Here is an 18,805-nt window from a genome sequence, read left to right as displayed (position 1 = left end):
TCTGTAACTGCTCTTTGGACTTGGACAGACATGGCTGTGGCAGCATGCTTGTCTGTTTTCCCACTCTTCCCTATTCTGTAATGGTCTTTTGACTCAGGCAGACATGGCTGTGGCAGCATGCTTGTCCTTTTCCTACTTTTGTCTGTTCTGTGGTATTTCCTTGGACTTGGGCAGACATGGCTCTGGCAGCATGGTTGTCCATTTCCCACTTCTGCCCTTTTGAATATATGCCGAATAAAACTTTCATTTGCTTTACTAAACTTTATGATGTTTTTCCCCTACAACACTATCATAACCAGAGAAGTGTCTGAAATTTGAGCTATGATTTTACAAAATAGAATAGTATTACCCTTTCCTGTTAGTCTCTCAAGAAATAGTTTGTGCCTTAATAAATAAATGTTGCTGTATTTATATTAATACCCAATCTGAGGTTTTGCAAAATGTAGTTGCTGTTGAGACACATGAAAAGCAGTTACTGATGCTGCTTATGCATAAACAAACACCTGTTATGGGGGGAGGTCCATCTATCCCAGCCAAATCTCCTCTAGGCTGCATTCTAACAAACTGGAGGAGGTATAGCTATAAGCCTATGACAAGAAAGAAAATGATATGCTTATGTAACAATGTATGGCCCCAATCCAGCTGGGGGACCAGAAACATTGTCTCCAAAACAGGTCTTTGGCTTATGGCAGGGTTTTTCAGCTTGACTAGTTTTGTAGGAAGAAAATGGGACAAAGTTCCCTATACTCAAGCCTTCATGTTTCTCTATCAAACTTTGAATCCCTCTAACCAGGTTCTTTTCCAGGGAAAGCCGAAGGCAAAAGTGCTTCCTGACTCCTCACCGGAGGGTCCCCTCTTAGAAGTAATAGCCCCAATAACTGCTTCGGCTTCCCCCACCATATAGGGAAGGTGCGGTAGAAGCCGACAGGTCGGGCCGAGGAATGACAGCAGAATCCCCCACAGAAAGGGCCGAGCCTGATTCTAGTCCAGCCAGCTTGAGAGGAACTGAGGAATGAAGGGAATCGGGAACTAAGAGTCTGACTTCATCAGGTATGGTCTCCCCCCTACACACACCCGTTAGGGTAGTTTTCAGTGAGGGTACTGCTGGGGCTTGGGCAGGGCAATTTCCTCTGAGAAAAATTCCAGCAAAGGAGGAACAGTGTTAGTACATACTCTTTTCTCTACCTCCAACTTGTATAATTGGAAGAATCACAGTCCTTCTTATTGGAGTAACCCAAAGAGGATGGCAGAGTTGTTCCTCTCCATTTTCTACAGATTCCGCCTGAAAACGCATGCCCTTTGCAGGCGACACTGTTCCAAGAAGAAATAGTAATACTTAGTGGCATTCCTTTCCATATTCAACAAAAGGTGAATCTGGAGGTCTGGGCATAAGGCCTGGATGAGCCAAGTCAACCGCACCAGTTAAAATTATTTTAAAACCCAGAGCACCTGTTATAAACCAGAGGCAATATCCCCTCCGCAAGGAAGCTTTAGAAGGGATCACACCATTGGCGCGTCTATGCATAAAAATTAGACTTTTGAAATTTTGCCAGTCTACGTACAATACCCATCTTACCGGTGTTGAAACCGAGGACAAGAGAATATCGGTGTGTTCAAGACCTAAGGAAAATCAACCAAATAGTAGAGGACATTCATCCGATTGTGCCAAACCCATATACCCTCTGGGTTACTATACCCAGTCAATGTGCTTGGTTTTCAGTACTGGGCTTGAAAGATGCCTTCCTTTGTATTCCTCTACACCCCGAGTCTCAGCCTCTATTTGCCACTGAATGGACTGATATTAAGACAGGGAATTGCTGTGGGGGTACTAACTCAAACCCTGGGACCAGCCAGGCAACCGGTGGCCTACTTTTCAAAACAGCTGGACAATGTGACCTGGGAATGGCCCCCTTGTCTTTGAGCCGTGGCTACAGCATGTGACCTGTTACAGGAAGCCAAGAAATTCACCCTGGGACCAAAGGTAATGGTAAACACACCACATACAGTTTTGCCTCTTTTGGAACAAAAGGGGGGTTTTGGGCTCACGGCAGGACGGATGGGAAAATGTCAAGCAATCTTGTTAAACAACTCAAACCTGGTTCTGAAGGCTGTCCCCTCCCTCAATCCTGCCACACTGCTGCCTACTTCGGAAAATGCCCCCGTCCATGACTGCCTAGAGATAACTGAAGTTTATTCTACCAGACCAGATCTCTCAGATGTTCCCCTGACTGACCCAGAGATAGAAATGTATACAGATGGCAGTAGCTTTCTATATGAAGGATGCCACAAGGCAGGATATGTGGTGGTGACACAAACTGAGGTCTTAGAGGCAGCTCCACTTCCTGCTGGCACTTCAGCTCAAAAGGCTGGACTCATAGTCCTCCGGTGGGCCCTGCGACTAGGAGCAGGAAGATGCATAACTGTGTACTGATAATAAATATGCCCATCTGGTCCTTCACTCACATGATGCCTTGTAGAAAGAAAGGGGACTTCTGACATCTGCCAACAAAGAAATAAAACATGTACCATAAATCCTAGAACTCCTGAAGGCAATCAATGATCCCCTTCAGGTGGCAGTGGTATAATGCCCCAGACACCTGGAAATTTTAAATATCTGCTGATTTTTGTGGACACCTACTCAGGGTGGGTGGAGGCTTTCCTTTGTCAAACCGAACAAGCCCAAGAAGTGACCAAGGCGTTACGCAAAGAAATCATACCCCGTTTTGATCTTCCAATCTCAGTACAGAGTGACAACAGGAGAGCTTTTATGGCAACAGTCACCCAAGAAGTCAATAAGGTTTTAGATATAAATTGGAAATCACACTCAGCCTGGAGACCACAATCGACTGGAAAGACCAAAAAGATGAACTATACTCTGAAAAAGTCCTTGGCGGAACTCTGCCAGGAGACAAGCTCCACTTAGATACAAGTTCTCCCCATCGCCCTGCTCAGAATCCAGGTAGCCCCTCGAAGTGGGCTCAAGTTGAGCCCTTACGAATCACTATCTGGGAGACCATTCCTGAAAAAGTCGACTTTCCCCACCTCGGTGATGGCTTAGATAGAGAAAAGAGACTGGGTCCATTCTCTGAGGGCTATCATAAACACTGTTAATCAGTATGCTTCTTCTCGTTTGTCTTTTCCTTCTGACACTCCCCTCCACAGGTTCCAACCCAGAAGTAGGAGATCAGGCCTGTTGAAAACCTGGAAGAATCAACCCAGGGAAGATCAACTGGCCCCTCAGTGAGAGGGACCTTTTGAAATTCTCCTGACCACCCACTCATCTCTGAAATTAACAGGAGTAGCCGCTGGGTGCATCACTCAAGAGTAAAAGCAGCCCGGCCAGAAGAAGAGAAGGAAGCAGAAAACAGAGAGCCACCATACTCTTGTACTCCAATAAAGAGCCTGAAGTACTACAATACAATGATTTTGACCTTATTTCCCTCTATTTTTCCAGGAGACCTGGACAGAAAAGGTGCCGGTGATCCTACAGGCAAAGGGGACACTGACCCTGCAAGCTGGGGACACTCTGACCCTCCCGTGTGTAGTCTCAGCCCTAACTCCAGTAGGTCCAGTTAAGTGGGCCATAGAAGAGCCCAAAAGAGGAACCCTAAGAATAGTGATTATTCTAGTTTGTTTTTGTGTTCCCTGTTTTATAAGAATATTAACAAAAGGAAGTACAAATACTCTTAAGGCTAGAAAAATTTTTACCCTGGTAAGTCGGGACGCCCCTTTTTCAAGCTCTGAGGACGAAATGTCATCTAATTCACCAAGATGCAGCCAATTTCCTCTCTAACTCACCCCCCATCCCCACCTATGGCCCCTAGTGGATAATGGGAGGTTTCTTACCCCAGGGGATGCCCCTAACCAGCAGGAAGTAGCCAGAAAAGAAGCGATGCCCTGTTTCCCAAGATGGAGAAACTTCCAATAAAAGGGGAGATTGGAAGAGGCTGCATAGGCCCAGCTCACTATTATTTTACTCCCCATTTCGAACCGCCACATTGTCTCATGATTGTCTTTCCCTGCGGTCCCCATCTCTACAAAAAGTTTAAGATTAACCTATGTTCCCCCTTGGAGTGTGGAAAACAAGTGATAATGATCTAAGAATGAGTAACCGAACAAAGCACCCATCTTGGGACAAGAAAACCAGGATGTTGCCAGATAACCCCCAAGAAAAGATTAACTCATCTGGGACTTGACCACCTCAAGGGGGAACTAACAAACTTCTAAGACCTATAATCCTGTCCCTATAAAAGCCTTCAGCCTATCTCCAGTGGGGGAGACAGGTTTTTTGGAAAAATCTATTCCCCTCTGTCTCCTACGTATTGATATACAATAAAACTCTTGCTGCTCACCTCACCCGTCCCAGAATTGGCTATTGCTGCAAGTGGCTCCAACCCGCGTTACTGCGGTAACATCTGTGTTCCACCGCCCCACTGTACTCATGCGATCTCTGTACCCCTCAATCCTCCCCCTCGGCAACCTCCTCAGGTCCCTCTACTCTAGCCACCCCCAAGGCGTCTCTGTGCTCCACCCCATTGATCTCCAGGTCTCCTTCCCCCAAATGCCTCAGACCCCTGCATGCTCCACCCATAGAAACCTTTTCTACCCTCTACAGAAGCCTAAGCCTTCTCAATCGGGCTGCAACGTTAGGACCCCCAGGTCCTAACCTGCCGCATACCCTGCCTCTAGCCACCTCCCTGAATATCTCTGCGCCCCCTCCCTCCCCTCGCCCGTTTACCTCCAGGTTCTCCAACCCACACACATCCACCTCCCAGCTTTCTAGGTCCCAGCGCTCTCTAGGGGTCTACCCCTGGGCCGGCCCGCAGGCCTGTCTTGAGCCTTTCCATCTAAACCCCCAGAAGCGGCTCTCTAGGAGCTGGCCCCACCCCGCCCCGCGCACAGGTGCCCCCCAGGCCCCGCCCCGCCCCTCTCCACGGCCTACTGCCGCCCTCCTCCCGGCCCCCGTACCGGGTGCAGCAGCCTCTCCAGTCCGGGCGACTCCGGAACGGCCCTGGGATAACCTCGTAGTTGCAGGTAGCGGTGGGGCGGGGCCTCTGGGTGTCCCCCAGGAGCTGGCGGCGCCAGGTGAGAAGAGAGAGGACCAGGGGTGGGGGAGTGAAGAGGGTCCAGGGAGGGAGATGGGGGCGGGGCGCCAAGGAGTTCGAGAATTGCCTCCGGCCGGAAACACACACCGAGATGGAGGTTCCCAGGTGCTTAGGTTTCCCTCGCTGTCCCCTTAATCCCCAACACACAAAACGGATATCCGAACCAGAAAATGGTGTGCGGAATGTTTATTGAGCAGAGGGTGGGGTTAGTTGGCGGAAGAGGGAAGATACAGAAAAGAACCAGACGGTGCCCGTGCTCTTTTGTCATCTCTTCCACCAGGACGACTGCCGTTCAACACTTCGCAGAGCAGGAAACCAAGGCTCAGAGGTTTTGTCACTTGCGAAGGCTCACACAGCACAGCCCGACCAGAGCCCACGCCCGTGTTCTCTCCTCTGCCTTTCCTTCACTCTACCCATTTCACAGGCCCAGGGAGGGGCAACGAGTCGGTCTACATCACACAGCTAGAAAGAGGAGTGTAAGGGGAAAGGAATGATGCTTCTCCCTTTGGAAAGATGGGGAAACTGAGGCTCAGGGTAAGGCAGTAACCTTAGCAGAGCCAGGGAGTGTGTGTGGGAATGACGCTGTGTGGGACAGACTTGGTGGCCCGGAGAGGGGCAGCGCAGACCCGGTTTCGAGCGCCTCGGGTTTAGTGGAGGCGAACGTGCTGAGCCAGCTCCGCGGCGTCCTGGAAGCGGCGGGGACAGAGTGGGCAGGTGTGCGGCGGGCCGGCGCGGGCACGGTGCGTGGCACGGTGCCGCGACAGGTGGCTGGAGCGCTTGAAGGCCTTGCCACAGGCGCCGCAAGTGAAGGGCTTGAGGTCCGAGTGCGACACGCGGTGGCTCTGCAGCCGCAGAGGGCTGGCAAAGACACGGGCGCACTCCGGGCAGCTGTAGCCCTTGCGAGGGCCGGGCTCTCCTGGGGGCGCCTCGCGTTGGGGCGGGCCCCGGGACTCCTCCTCCAGCTGCACCGTATACGTGTAGGGGACCCCGTTCGCGTCGATGAGCAGGTGGCGGCCCAGCCGCGGGGGTCGGGACCCCGCCGCGGAAGAAGGGGTGGAGGAGGGGCCTTCTGCCTTGGGGAAAGGGGGAGCCTTGGGGGGCGGTGGGTCCATGGCCTCCGGAGAGGAGGACCGAGGGTGGGGCGGCCGCGGCGGGAGCAGCAGCATCTGGAGCGGCAGCTGGGAGCGGCGGAGGGGAAAGAAGTTACAATCGCCCCATCCTTGCCCTAAATGTCCCCATCCTCACGGCTTGTTACACCTCTGTGCCAAGAACCTACCTCTTCCCCCAAAAGGAAACTCTGACTCGAGCCCAGATCTCTCTGAGTTCCATCAAGCTGACTCCAGGACGTCTCAAACTGGGCTCAGCACATCCCGGCCCCATCCTGTTCTTCCTGTTCGATCCTCCTCTCAGCCCCCAGGTCGTCATCCTTCCTTTATCCTTCCCCTACCCGGCAACAGCCATCTCCTAAATCTATTTCCCCTCCAATCATCTTCATGACCCCTTTATCTCACGCCCCAGGGTTCTTCTGCGTCCAGAACTTCCTTTTCTTTCCCAGGGCCCAGCATTCTCTCCCCGTGGACCACTACTCCATCTGCCGGCTTACTCCGCCTCCAGGCCCTCCCAGATCGCCATTCCCACTACATGCCCAGAGGGCCTCTCCGTCTACACCCGCCCTCCCACCCATCACTATATACAACCGTGGCCTTATTTCCTATAGGCACATCCTCAGAGCCCCACTAACCCAATTCCCCACTTTTCACTCACTGCTCCTCTGTCCTGTTCCTACACTTAACACCTCAAGGTCTCACCATTCTCTCCCCACTTTACAACTTGTCTCTATTTTATCTACACACCCCTAAGACATCTCCATTGTCTTCCTCTATACTCCAGTGTCCCAGGACCTTGCTACCTGCTACATCCCTACAAGGGTCTCTCCTCCCTCGCCCCTGTGTATAAGCCACTGACACCTTTATTTCTCCTCTCTGTCCCTCCGGGTCCTCCTCCGACTCGGTTATTAGCAGGCCCTCTGGATCTCCTTCACCACGCTACCTCCCAAGCCCTCCTTCCTTTATATATAAGTCTGCAATTCTTATTTCGCCTCTTCTCTTTACATCTTCGGGCCCCACCCCTACCCGTTATACACAACTCGGCCCCTCCACCCTCTTCTTTTCCCTCTTGTCCCCTAATGGTCCCTCTACTCCTCTACTCCTGCAAATCCCAGGGCCCCCTCCATCCCTCTTCCCGCTGTACCCCCCAGGGACCCCCTCCTCTGCCCCCACTTCTACAAAGAGCCCTGGCCTCTCTACTTGTCTGCCTCGTTCCCCGCGCCGACCTCTCCCGCGGCCCTGCCCGGCCTCACCGCGGTCCGCAAGCTGGCTCCTCCCTCCTTCCCGGCCCCCGTACCCGGTGCGGCGGCCTCCTGGGTCCGGAGGAGCGGGCCGAGGTCCCGGCGGCCCCGGACTTCCCCTGGCGAGGACCGGAGGCGGCGGGGCCGAGACTTCCGGGAGGCTCCGGGCCGGTGGCGCCGGGGACGTGGGGTGGGGGGCGCGGGAGGGGGGCTGCGGCGTCTTCGGGAAAGGGTGCCGGCCGGGAACGCACGCGCCCCGCAGGAAGGTTCCGCCGCCGCCGCTGTGTCGGCCGCTCCCACGGCCCGCCTTTTCCGAGGCCCCGCGAGGAAGAAGTGCGGAGGGGCGCTGAGACCCACAGAAGCAGCCTGTCTTCCAACCCGTTTGGAATAGTGCGGTAGTGTAGACAGAGAACGACCAATTAACGGAGGTTAGGCCCGGTACTGCATTGAGCAATCGTACTGCAAAAGACCTCTTTTAAGTGTTAAAAAGCAAAGATGTCATCTTGAGGACTAAATGTGCTTGACCCAAGCCATGGTATTTTCAGTCGCCTCATATGCATGGTAGACTTGGACAATGAATAAGGAAGCCTGAAAAAGAACTGACCCTTTGAATTATGGTGTTTGTGAAGAATATTGACTATACCATGGACACCCAGAAAAATGAACAAATCTTAGAAGTACAGCCAGAATGCTCCTTGGAAGCGAGGACGGCGAGAGTTCATCTCACTACTTTGGACATGTTTATCAAGAGGTACCACTCCCTGAAGAAGGACATCATGCTTGGTAAATTAGAGAGTCAGCAAAAAAGAGGAAGACCTTCAACGAGATGGAATGACACAGTGGCTACAACAATGGGCTCAAACATAGCAACAACTGTATGGACGGTGCAGAACTGGGCAGTGTTTTGTTCTGTTGTACACAGGGTCACTAGGAGTCTGGACAGCACTTAACAACAGACCAGGTTCAGTCTTTTTTGCCCGAATTCCCACGACAAGGAACCGGTGCACTCGCATTTATCTTCTTTCCACTGGGCCATCCCTGCCCACCCAGGCAAAGCCACCCAACCACAGAGGGTGCAGGGAGAAGGGAGAGTTCTGCCAGCTGAGCAAATGGGGAAACCGAGGCCCAGAGATTGGCAGACAGAGAGGTGGGGGAGGGAGATACTTCCCATGGGGCAGATGGGGAAACTGAGGCCGGAACAACACTACATACTGCCAGAGATAAGGGTGGGAAAGGTGTTACTCTTCCCACAGGGCAGATGGGGACACTGGGGCCCAGAAAAGACCAGACATTGCTACATAGAGGTGGGGAAGGTATAATACTCTCCATTGGGCAGATGGGGAAACTGAGGCCCAGACAACACCACACATTGCCAGATAGAGGGGTGGGGAAGGTGTGATACTCTCCACCGGGCAGATGGGGAAACTGAGGCCCAAGGAGCAGCAGTGGCCTTGTCTTGATGTCTCAAAGCACCAAAAGCTGTGGGCACGATGCTCCTGTAGGGCACATGGGGAAACTGAGGCCGGCAGCCCCTGCAGGCCCCTAGTGCGTGGGCACATGCTCCGCCAGCGTTGCGGTGTCCTGGAAGCGGCGCGGGCAGTACGGGCAGACGTAGGGGCGGTCGGTGCCGGTGCGGCGCACGGTGTTGTGCGCCATGCGCCGGTGGCGGGCCAGGTCGCTGGAGCGCTTGAAGGCCCGGTCACAGGTGTCACACGTGAAGGGCCTGACCATGGAGTGCGTCAAGAGGTGGCCCTGCAGCTGCATGGGAGAGCTGCACACGCGGCCGCACTCGTGGCAGGGGCAGCTGCGGCCCTCCTCTTCCCCGTCGCCGGGGGCGGGCTCCTCTGCCGGTGGCCTTCGCCCCTCCTTCCGCTGCGCCGTGTACTTGTAGGGCACACCGTGCGTGTCGATGAGCAGGTAGTAGTGCGGCGGGGAGGACGCGGCGGGTGGCGGGTCAACCTGCGGGGGCAGAGGGTCAACCTGGGAGGGCGGCGGGTCCATGGCTTCAGGGGAGGACTGGAGGGTGGGCGGAGGGTCCATGGCCTCTGGAGAGGAGCGAAGGGTGGGCGGCCGGGGAGGCAGCAGCATCACCTGGGGGGCAGCTGGGAGCAGCAGAGAGAAGAGGTTATTGTAGCACCCAGTCCCAGGGCCCAGGGAAGCCAGAGCAACAGCCGTTAGCATGCCATGGTGTAATATCAGCAGGGTCATGTGTGGTAGACAAGTTTCAGCAGAACCTCCAGACTAATACTAGGAGGAAAGGCCTAGCAATCTACTTCTGAAAATCAGCCAATGAAAACCTTATCGATCATGACAGAATACTGTCCAATATAGTGCTGGAAGGCATTCAAAATACACAGTGGCCGTAACAATGGACTTGAGTATACCAACAATCATAAAGATGGTGCAGAACCAGGCAACGTTTCATTTTGCTTTATATGGGGTCGCCATGAGTTGGCGCCAACTCCAGGGACAACTAACAACTTTACACAATGATGCAAATGTTTTATGATCTGTGCACTTTCCAACAAGACCACCACTAGTCACGAGACCATTGTGCACTTGAAATATGGCTAGTGCCACTGAGGAACGGACTTCTTACTTTTATTTAATTTTCCTTAATTTAAATACAAATAGCTACAGCAGCCACCATATGGACAGCGCAGTAGACCACAGTCAACCCCACTGCAACCAAGGCCCACGGGCCAAAAGGGGCTCACAGTTATATTTAGTTTGGACCACAAAGTATTTTTTAATGTTTCTGAATTACTAGACAATATTTTAAAAGCCAGAAAATGCACACAAAAGCTCGAATTTCCAGGTACACTTGAAAAAAATCTCTAGATATGGCAACAACTGTCTGGAACTGAGAAAGCATCTGTCTTCTTCAGAACACCCCCATGTGACCCAACAATTTGGATTTTAGGCTAAAACTAAAGATTCCCTAGACCTGGGCTGTCCAAAAGGGTAGCTGCTGGGCACATGTGGCCTATGGCTGCTCTGAACTGAGATGGCCTGTAAGTATAAAAGGTCCTTGGGTGGCACAGTTTGCGATCAACTACTAACCTAAAGGTTGGTAGTTCAAAAACCCACCCAACAGTGCCATGGAAGAAAGGCCTGGAGATCTGCTTCTGTAAAGATTACAGACAAGAAAACCCTACGGAGCACAATTCTACTCTGTAACACGTGGAGTCACCATGAGTCAGAATCTATTAGATGGCAATGGGTTTGGTTTCTTCAGTCCCACGAGTTGGAATCAACTTGATGGCAACTAACAACAAGTGTAAAATACTTAACAGATTTCAAAGACTTAGTATGAAAAAAGAGAATGTAAACTATCTCACTGGCTATGTTTTGAAATGATAACATTTTGTATATACTGGGTTATGTTCAGTATATTATTTGTTGTTGATTTTGTTTCTGGTGTGGTTTTGTGACTTAGGAGACCCGATGTGTGATAGTATAACCGCCCCGTATGGTTTTCTTCACTGTAATCTTTATGGAAGCAGATCGCCAGGCCTTTCTTCCATGGTGCCACCGGGTGAGTTCGAACTGCCAACCTTTACAATTAGTAGTTGAGCGCAAACTGTGCCACCCAGGGACCTTAGTTTGGTATATTATTGAAACTAATTTCACCTGTTTCTTTTTTTGTTTTGTTTTGTTTCTTTTCACTTTTTAAAGTGACAATTACACACATGACATACAGTCATCATACGTCCGTTGAACACCGCTTCCTTAGAGCTACTGCTTCTTTAGTAACTTTATGGAGGGGGAGCAGAGACTGTGGTTAACAGGAGAGCACGTGCCTAGTGTAAAGGGGTTGCCCCTGGCTCCCCTGACGACTTCACTCTCCTGGGACACCTGCCTGCACATTTAATGCATTTGAGTTTGCGCCCTCTCTGCCTACTCCCAAGGAGCCCTGGTGGTGAAGTGATTAAGCACTTGGCTGTTAACCCAAAGGGTGGCAATTCAAACCCACCCAGCGGCTCCGTGGGAGAAAGACCTGGTGATCTGTACCTGTAAAGATCACATCATAGGAAACCCTATGGTACAGTTCTACTCTGTTACATGGAGATGCTATGAGTCGGAATCGACTCGATGGCAATGGGTTTGGTTTTGATTTTCTTTCTGTTCTCTGGGTCACTACGTGCATACCTTCAGCCACACCCTCTGTCTACAGGAGGGTTTCCCAACTTCAGCACTACTGACACTTGTGGATGGATCATTCTTTGTGGTGGGGGCTCACCTGTGCATTGTAGGATGTTTAGCAGCATCCCTGAACTCCTCCCCCCGAGATGCCAATAGCAGCCCTCTCCAAGTCATGACAAATGAAAATGTCCCCTCGCTCCCAGTATAGAATCACTGGTCTACATGGGCAACTACTCAAGCTAAGTCTCCCGCCTGGATTCCTCACTTGAGTCTCAGACCCACGCAACTAGCTGCAGCCGCGACAGCCACCCTCACCCCAACCCTACCCCCAGAAATAATGACAGTGACCAAACTTTGTTGAGCCCTTACTCAGTGTCACCCACTGCTAAACACACAGGACACACAGAACAGTCCTCTGAGGTTAAGCGTCATGACCCACCCCCCTAAAAAAAACTAAACTCACTGCCATCCAGTCGATTCCGACTCATGGCAACCCCATGTGTGACAGAGTAGAACTGCCCCATAGGGTTTCCAAGACTATAATCTTTACGGAAGTAGATTGCCAGGTCTTTCTTCCATGGCACTGGGTGGGTTCAACTGCCAACCTTTTGGTTAGTAGTCAAGTGCAAAATGTTTGTGCCACCAGGAACCTTAAGTGCCATGAGGATTCTTATTTTACAAACAAGGATGCCAACACTCGGGGATCAAGTGATTTGTCCAGGGTCACACCATGTGTAGGTGGCAGAGCAGGATGGGACCTGCTTCTGCAAAGTGATGTTTGCATGCACCTCACACTCATCTCCAACCTCCCACACCCTTGTGAGGGCCGTGAACAATACAAGATGGGTCCTGCCTGCAAAGGACTCTGGGGGGAGACCAGAGTACCTTACCAGGTAGTGACCTGGGCCAGGACAAAACACCAAACACCTGACTTCAGGTACCATCAATTGGAACCCATTAACTAGTACTAAAACTATCCTATCCATCATGGATTGTTGTTGTTGTTAGTTGCCGTGGAGTTGATTCCAATTCATGGCAACCCCATGTGTGCAGAGTAGAACTGCCCCACAGGGTTTTCAGGGCTGTGATCTCTGGGAAGCAGATCGCCAGTACTGTCTTCCAAAGCATCTCTGGGTGGGTTCAAACCACCAACTTTTCAGTTATAGTCGAGTATTTAACCATTTGCACCACCCAAGGTCACTTAGAAAACAATTGTTGTTATGTGCCAACGAGTCAATTCTGACTCGTAAGACCCTGTAAGACAGAGTAGAACTGCCATAGGGTTTCCAAGGCTATAATCTTTACGGAGGCATCACCAGGTCTTTCTCCCACAGAGCTGCTGGTGGGTTTGAGCTGCCAATTTTTTGGCTGACAGCCGAGCACTTAACCACTGCGCACCCAGGGCTCCTTCCATCACAGATTTGAGATGTTTTTTCCTGGTTCCCTTCTGTGTATCCTTGCACGTAAGCCCTAAGTATATAAACACACACTCCACACTGCCTTGCACAGACCTCCCCCTGGGTGACTCTTGGTGCTTTGCTGTCCATCACAAGAATCTTGGTGCCAACCTTTTTTGTAAATTCCCTAATAAAGCTAGATGTGATCAACCTGGCTTTTTCCACCTCTTTTTTCAGAATCCGACTTGTGCCCCTCAGAGCCACTCCTGCCATTGGGTCCGGAGGGGTGTGGCAGCCCTCACTGCCACCCTAGTGCAAGTCACCACCGTTGACCCCCAGGTTACCACAATGCCACCCCCTTGGTCTCCACCCACCCCTTGGCATCCCCCAGCCCCATCCCCCTATGGCAATGCAAGTGACCGGTGTTCAAACACCCAGGAACCATATCACCCCGTGACCGAAAACCCTCCATGCTGCTCTTAAAGAGGAAAATTCCAAAATGCTCTTAGGGCCGTGTGTGTACTGGCCCCAGGCTGCCCCCACCTCACCCTTCACCGTGCTCTAGTTGCAGTGTTGCCTTCCCAATCCTTGTCGCCCCAACCTCTCCTGTCCCAAGGGCCTCCGCACTCACTGCTCCCCTCTCTGGGATGTTCCCCTGCAGCCCCTCACAAGGATGGATTCTTTCTGGCCACTAAGGTTCCAGCTCTAATAACACTTCCTCAGTTTAGGGATTGAACTGTGTCCTAACTAAATCCTAACCCTACACTTGTAGATATAGAAGCCCTGGTGGTGCAGTGATTAAAGCACTCAGCTGCTAACCAGAAGACCGGCGGTTCGAACCCACCTAGCAGCTCTGTGGGAGAAAGACCTGGTGATCTGCTCCTGTAAAGATTACAGCCTAGGAAACCCTATGGGGCAGTTTCTCCTCTGTCCTATAGGGTTGCTGTGAGTTGTAATTGACTCAATAGTACCTAACTACAACAGCTATATGTATATACATACATATATAAAACCCTGCTGCCGTCGAGTTGATTCCAACTCACAGTGACCCTATTAGAGTAGAACTGCCCAACAGGGTTTCCAAGGAGTGCCTGGTGGATTCGAACTGCCCACCTTTTGGTTAGCAGCCAAATTCTTAACCACTACACCACCAGGGTTTCCATATGTGTTTATAAACACATATATACATATATGCATACATTCCTAGGGGAGTCCCTGGGTCGTGCAATCAGTTAAGTGGTCAACTACTAGCCAGAAGGTCAGCAGCTCCATGGGAGAAAGACCAGGTGATCTGCTCCTGTAAAGGTTACAGCCAAGAACACCCTATGAGTGGGAATAGACTTGAAGTCAAAGGTTTTTTTTAATACCTGTGGATGCAATCCCATTTGGGAAAAGATTTTTTTGTTATGGTAATGAGTCCGTTATCAGTGTAGGCGGTGTCTTAAGCCAGGCACCTTTGAGATGTTAACAAAGAGCAAGCAAAACAGCAAGGAAGCAGAGATGAGGAAAGAGAGACATCAGGCCACATGATGATCACCAAAGAACCTAGAAACAGGAGCTGAATAGAAACAAGGATCTCCCCCTGAGCCCACAGAGAGAAAGAAAGCCTTCCCCTATAGCCAGGGCCCTGAATTTGGACTTCTAGCCTCCTAAACTATGAGAAAATAAATTTCTGTTCATTAAAGCCATCCACTTGTGGTATTTCTGTTATAGCGGCACTAGGAAACTAAGACACTCAGAGAAGCCCTCACTGATTAAGTTAGCTCAAGTAGGTGAGGCCCCAGTATCTCACCAGCCTGCTTATTTGCTTCACCTCCTATATATAATCCGTGATGGCTTTGTTTATTGATTGATTTGCTGTTTGACTGTCTTGCCTTCCCCACTCTCCAGGAAGGCAGGGCCCAGGTCTTTCCGGGCCACCAATGAATCCTCAGAATCTAGCAAAGGTCTTGGAAGAGGGTAGGGGCTCAATACAACATTAGTTGAAAGAATGGATGGATGGATAGATAGATGAATAGGGACTCAATACAATCAATATTGATTGAATGAATGGACGGATGGATGGACAGGGGCTCAGTACAATAGTGGTTGAATGAATGGATGGATGAAAGAATGGATGGATGAATGGGGGTTCAATACATTACTGATGGGATGGACAGATGGATAAACAAATGAATGAAATTGCCCTGTCCAAAACTAAAGCACTATCTTCTCCCTCAAAAAATATCCTGTTCACCCTCCTATGACACGATCATGATGAAGCTCCACCAGCCACACAAGTCCAGAACCTTGACTCTCATTTCTTCCCTCTCTCTCACCCCTAAAGCCAGACAAGCAACAAGTCTATCACTTCCAACCCCTGAAATGCTCTTAGAGCCCTCTGCTCCCTCTGTTCTCTAAGTCCCAGCTCTGGCCCCTTCCTCGCTCACCTGGACCCCTGTACTAGCCTTCTCCCTAGTGTCCTGGCCTCCAGGTCCTCACCCACACTGGCCCCAGAGAGATCCTTTTTACATCTGGATCAGATGCAACTTCTGCACCATTCAAAACCTTTTCATGGCCCCGCAGGGCCAAGTCCAAGTTCCACAGCCTAGAGTTTGAGGCCCTTCATGAGGAGTCCTTGGGTGGCACAAACAGTTAAGCACTTGACTAAAACTAAACGGTTGGCAATTCAAACCCACCCAGAGGCACCTCAGAAGAAAGGCTTGGCAATCCACTTCCAAAAAATCAGCCATTGAAAATCCTATGGAGCACAATTCTACTCTGACACACATGGGGTTGCCATGAGACAGGGTCAACTTGATGGCAACTGGTTTTTACTCATGAGGTGGTCCAGCCAGCTTCTCTACCTCATCGCTTATTCCTGTGCTCCAACCATACACAGCACTTCACAGCCCCCTGAACAGACCTTGAACTTGTACAACTCTAACAACAAAGGCTTATGTGCTTTCTTCTTCCTGGAAACTCTTCCTCTTGCCTCTCCTGGCAACTTCCTCCTCTACCTTCTAGAATCCCATGCAAGCTGGTGAGGCATTACCTGTATGCCCTCCTCACCAGTCCACAAGCTCCAGAATGATCTAACACCTACTCTCCTTCTATGGCTTTGCCTTCACTATAAATCCCTGACCTTGGCATTCAAAGCCTCTCTCAATCTGGCCCGAACCCCTCTCCAGCCACCTTCTCACCCCTCCCCTCACCTCCCCTGACCATTCTGATGTCTCTGTTCACTCCTCAGACTTTGGGTCACAGCATCTCTCCCAAGCTCCATCTGGAATTCCCACCTCAGCCTCCTCCGCTATCAAATAAATACCGTAGCCCTCACTCTCTCCCTCATCTGTGGCTGTCGTTAATTGCCTCTGAGTGGATTCCTACTCATGGCAACCCCACGTGTGCAGAGTAGAACTGTTCCACAGGGTTTTCAAGGCTGTGACCTTTCAGAAGCAGATCACCAGGCCTTCTTCTAAGGCATCTCTGGGTAGGTTCAAACCGCCAACCTTTCAGCTAGTATTCAAGTGCTTAACCGTTTGTGACACCCATTGTGATACGGTGAATGTAGTTTGCAAGAGAAGGGCATGAATTTTGGGGGCCAAAGGGTAGAATTTTATGGATTGAACTGTGGTTGAATTGTGTCCTTCCAAAATATATGCTGGAATCCTAACCCTTATACATGTGGATGTGATTCTGTTTGGAATTAGGGCTTTCTTTGTTATGTTAATGAAGCAGTAGCAATGTAACCAGTTGCCATTAAGTCAATTTCCAACTCAAGATGATGCCGTGTGTATGAAGTAAAACTGCTCCACAGGGTTTTCAATGGCTGATTTTTTGGAAGTACATCGCCAGGCCTTTCTCCCAGGGTATCTCTGGGTGGACCAAACCTCCAATCTTTAAAGTTTGCCCTAAACCTATGCATCATGAAATGAGAGCTCTAATTATCCCATTTTACAGATGGAGAAACTGAGTTCCAGAATAGGACAGTGATTGATTCCAGTCTATAAAGTGGCCAGATCAGGGATCTAGCGAGAGATCTTCCCTCTCAGTCCTGGCTAGAGTGGCTGGGGGAATGGTTTAGGAACCAAACACAAGACCACCAATCATTTCCGAGTTATACAAAGAGCAGCCCAAACACAGAGACACACCCACAAACTGGGGAAGACAGTTGCCATGTGAGGATTATCTATAAACCAAGGGACACCTGGGGCCACAAACAAGAAAAGAATCAACAAAGCCGAGACCGTGACTTGGACTTTTAGCCTCCAAAACTGAGAAAATAAGTTCCCATTCTTTAAAGCCACCCACTTGTGGTATTTATGTTACAGCACCACTAGGTAACTAAGACACCCAACTCCCCCAACCTTCATTATATTAGCTATTCGGTTCATAAGGCATGTTCATCTCCATGGCCTCGTGAAATCCTCTCAACAGTCCAGTGAGGCAGGCATCAGGAAGACTCCACTGAGCCTCTGGGAAGGCACGCGCGGCTTGCCTCGGATTTCCAGTCCAGACCTTAAACCTGGTGCACTCGACTCCAGCACGTTCACCTCCCTCTGGGGACTCAAAACCCTTCCCGGCCGGCAGCCTGAGTCCTATCTCCTTTCCTGGACTCCTCCCCCTGCTCAGAGCCCACCACTCATCCCACTTTATCTCGCATTTTCATGCAACAACCTCTTCTCCCCTTTTGGAAATGAAGTGATTACCAAGCCTGTGTTCCTGGGTCTGTTTGGGTCCAAATAATTCATTCCCCAGGTTTTCGACCCTACCCTTTTTCTACCCCCCACCCCCACACCCACCCCCGGGTCGCTGTAGCCTCTCCCCACTCCTCCCTTGCGGGCTTTCTCTGTATCCAATGCCCACTGCCCTGGGGGCCACTCTGTCCCACACCCCAAGTCCTTCGCGCCGCCCCGAACCCCCACTGCTCCGTAGGGGAAGACTCTAATACCGCCTCTCCGGAGCCTACACACTCCCCCGAGCCCCAGCCTGGCCCCCGTACCCCGGCACAGCAAACTTTCGGGTCCGGAAGTGGCCGCAGGGACAAGTTCCGGAGATGGCTCCGACATCCCGAGCCGAAAGAAGAGATAAACCAGCTTCTTCTGGATTCAGAAAGCAGCAGGAAGTGTGCCTATGAAAGTACTCCTGCCAGAAACGCAAGCCAACAGAAAAATGGTTCCTAGGTCATTTTGGGTTCCGGCCCTACCCGCGTTACCTACGAGTTAGTTCCAACTCTTAGCAACCCTATAGGACAGAGTAGAACTGTCCCATAGGGTTCCCAAGGCAGTGATCTTTACGGAGGCAGTCTGCCACATCTTTCTCCCGCGGAGCGGCTGGTGGGTTCCGACCACCAACCTTTCAGTTACCAGCTAGCGCTTAACCTCTGCACCACCAGGACTCCTTGATCCCTGGGTACCAAAAACACAACAAAAAAAAAAACGTTGCCGACTCATAGCGACCCTATAGGACAGAGGAGAACGGCCCCACAGGGTTTCCAAGGAGCGACTGGTGGATTCCAACTGCTGACCTTTTGGTTAGCAGCCGTAACTCTTAACCACTGCACCACCAGGGGGAAAAAAATTGTGCATACAAAGATTAAAACAAACAAACCCATTGCCGTCAGGTCGATTCTGACTCATAATGACCCTATGGGATTGAGTAGAACTGCCCCATAGGGTTTCCAAGGCTGTAATCTTTACGGGAACAGACTGCTACATCTTTCTCCCACTGGTGAGCTCCAAACGCCAATCTTTCGATTGATAGTTGTTGTTGTCAGGTGCCTTCGAGTCAGTTCCAACTCATAGCGACCCTGTGTACAACAGAACAAA

General features: G+C 50.9%; 2 protein-coding genes across 2 annotated transcripts; both read right to left on the bottom strand.

Moving 5' to 3' along the window:
• Positions 1–5,291: 5,291 nt before the first annotated feature.
• On the bottom strand, positions 5,292–7,609 carry LOC101361027 (zinc finger protein 580). Its single transcript, XM_004381774.2, has 2 exons — positions 7,509–7,609; positions 5,292–6,283 (listed from the first exon to the last, which is right to left on the bottom strand). Exon 2 carries the CDS (start codon positions 6,269–6,271, stop codon positions 5,753–5,755), a length of 519 nt encoding a protein of 172 aa, XP_004381831.1. The 5' UTR covers positions 6,272–6,283; positions 7,509–7,609; the 3' UTR covers positions 5,292–5,752.
• Positions 7,610–8,994: 1,385 nt separating this feature from the next.
• Positions 8,995–18,046, bottom strand: LOC101342020 (zinc finger protein 580-like). Its single transcript, XM_004381909.1, has 2 exons — positions 17,980–18,046; positions 8,995–9,554 (listed from the first exon to the last, which is right to left on the bottom strand). The coding sequence occupies exons 1-2, from the start codon at positions 18,044–18,046 to the stop codon at positions 8,995–8,997; spliced, it is 627 nt and encodes a 208-aa protein (XP_004381966.1).
• Between the last annotated feature and the right edge of the window lie 759 nt (positions 18,047–18,805).

The sequence above is a fragment of the Trichechus manatus genome, unplaced genomic scaffold (assembly GCF_000243295.1).
Source record: "Trichechus manatus latirostris isolate Lorelei unplaced genomic scaffold, TriManLat1.0 scaffold00087, whole genome shotgun sequence".
Taxonomy (NCBI): domain Eukaryota; kingdom Metazoa; phylum Chordata; class Mammalia; order Sirenia; family Trichechidae; genus Trichechus; species Trichechus manatus.
This window is presented reverse-complemented; position numbering and strand designations above follow the sequence as displayed.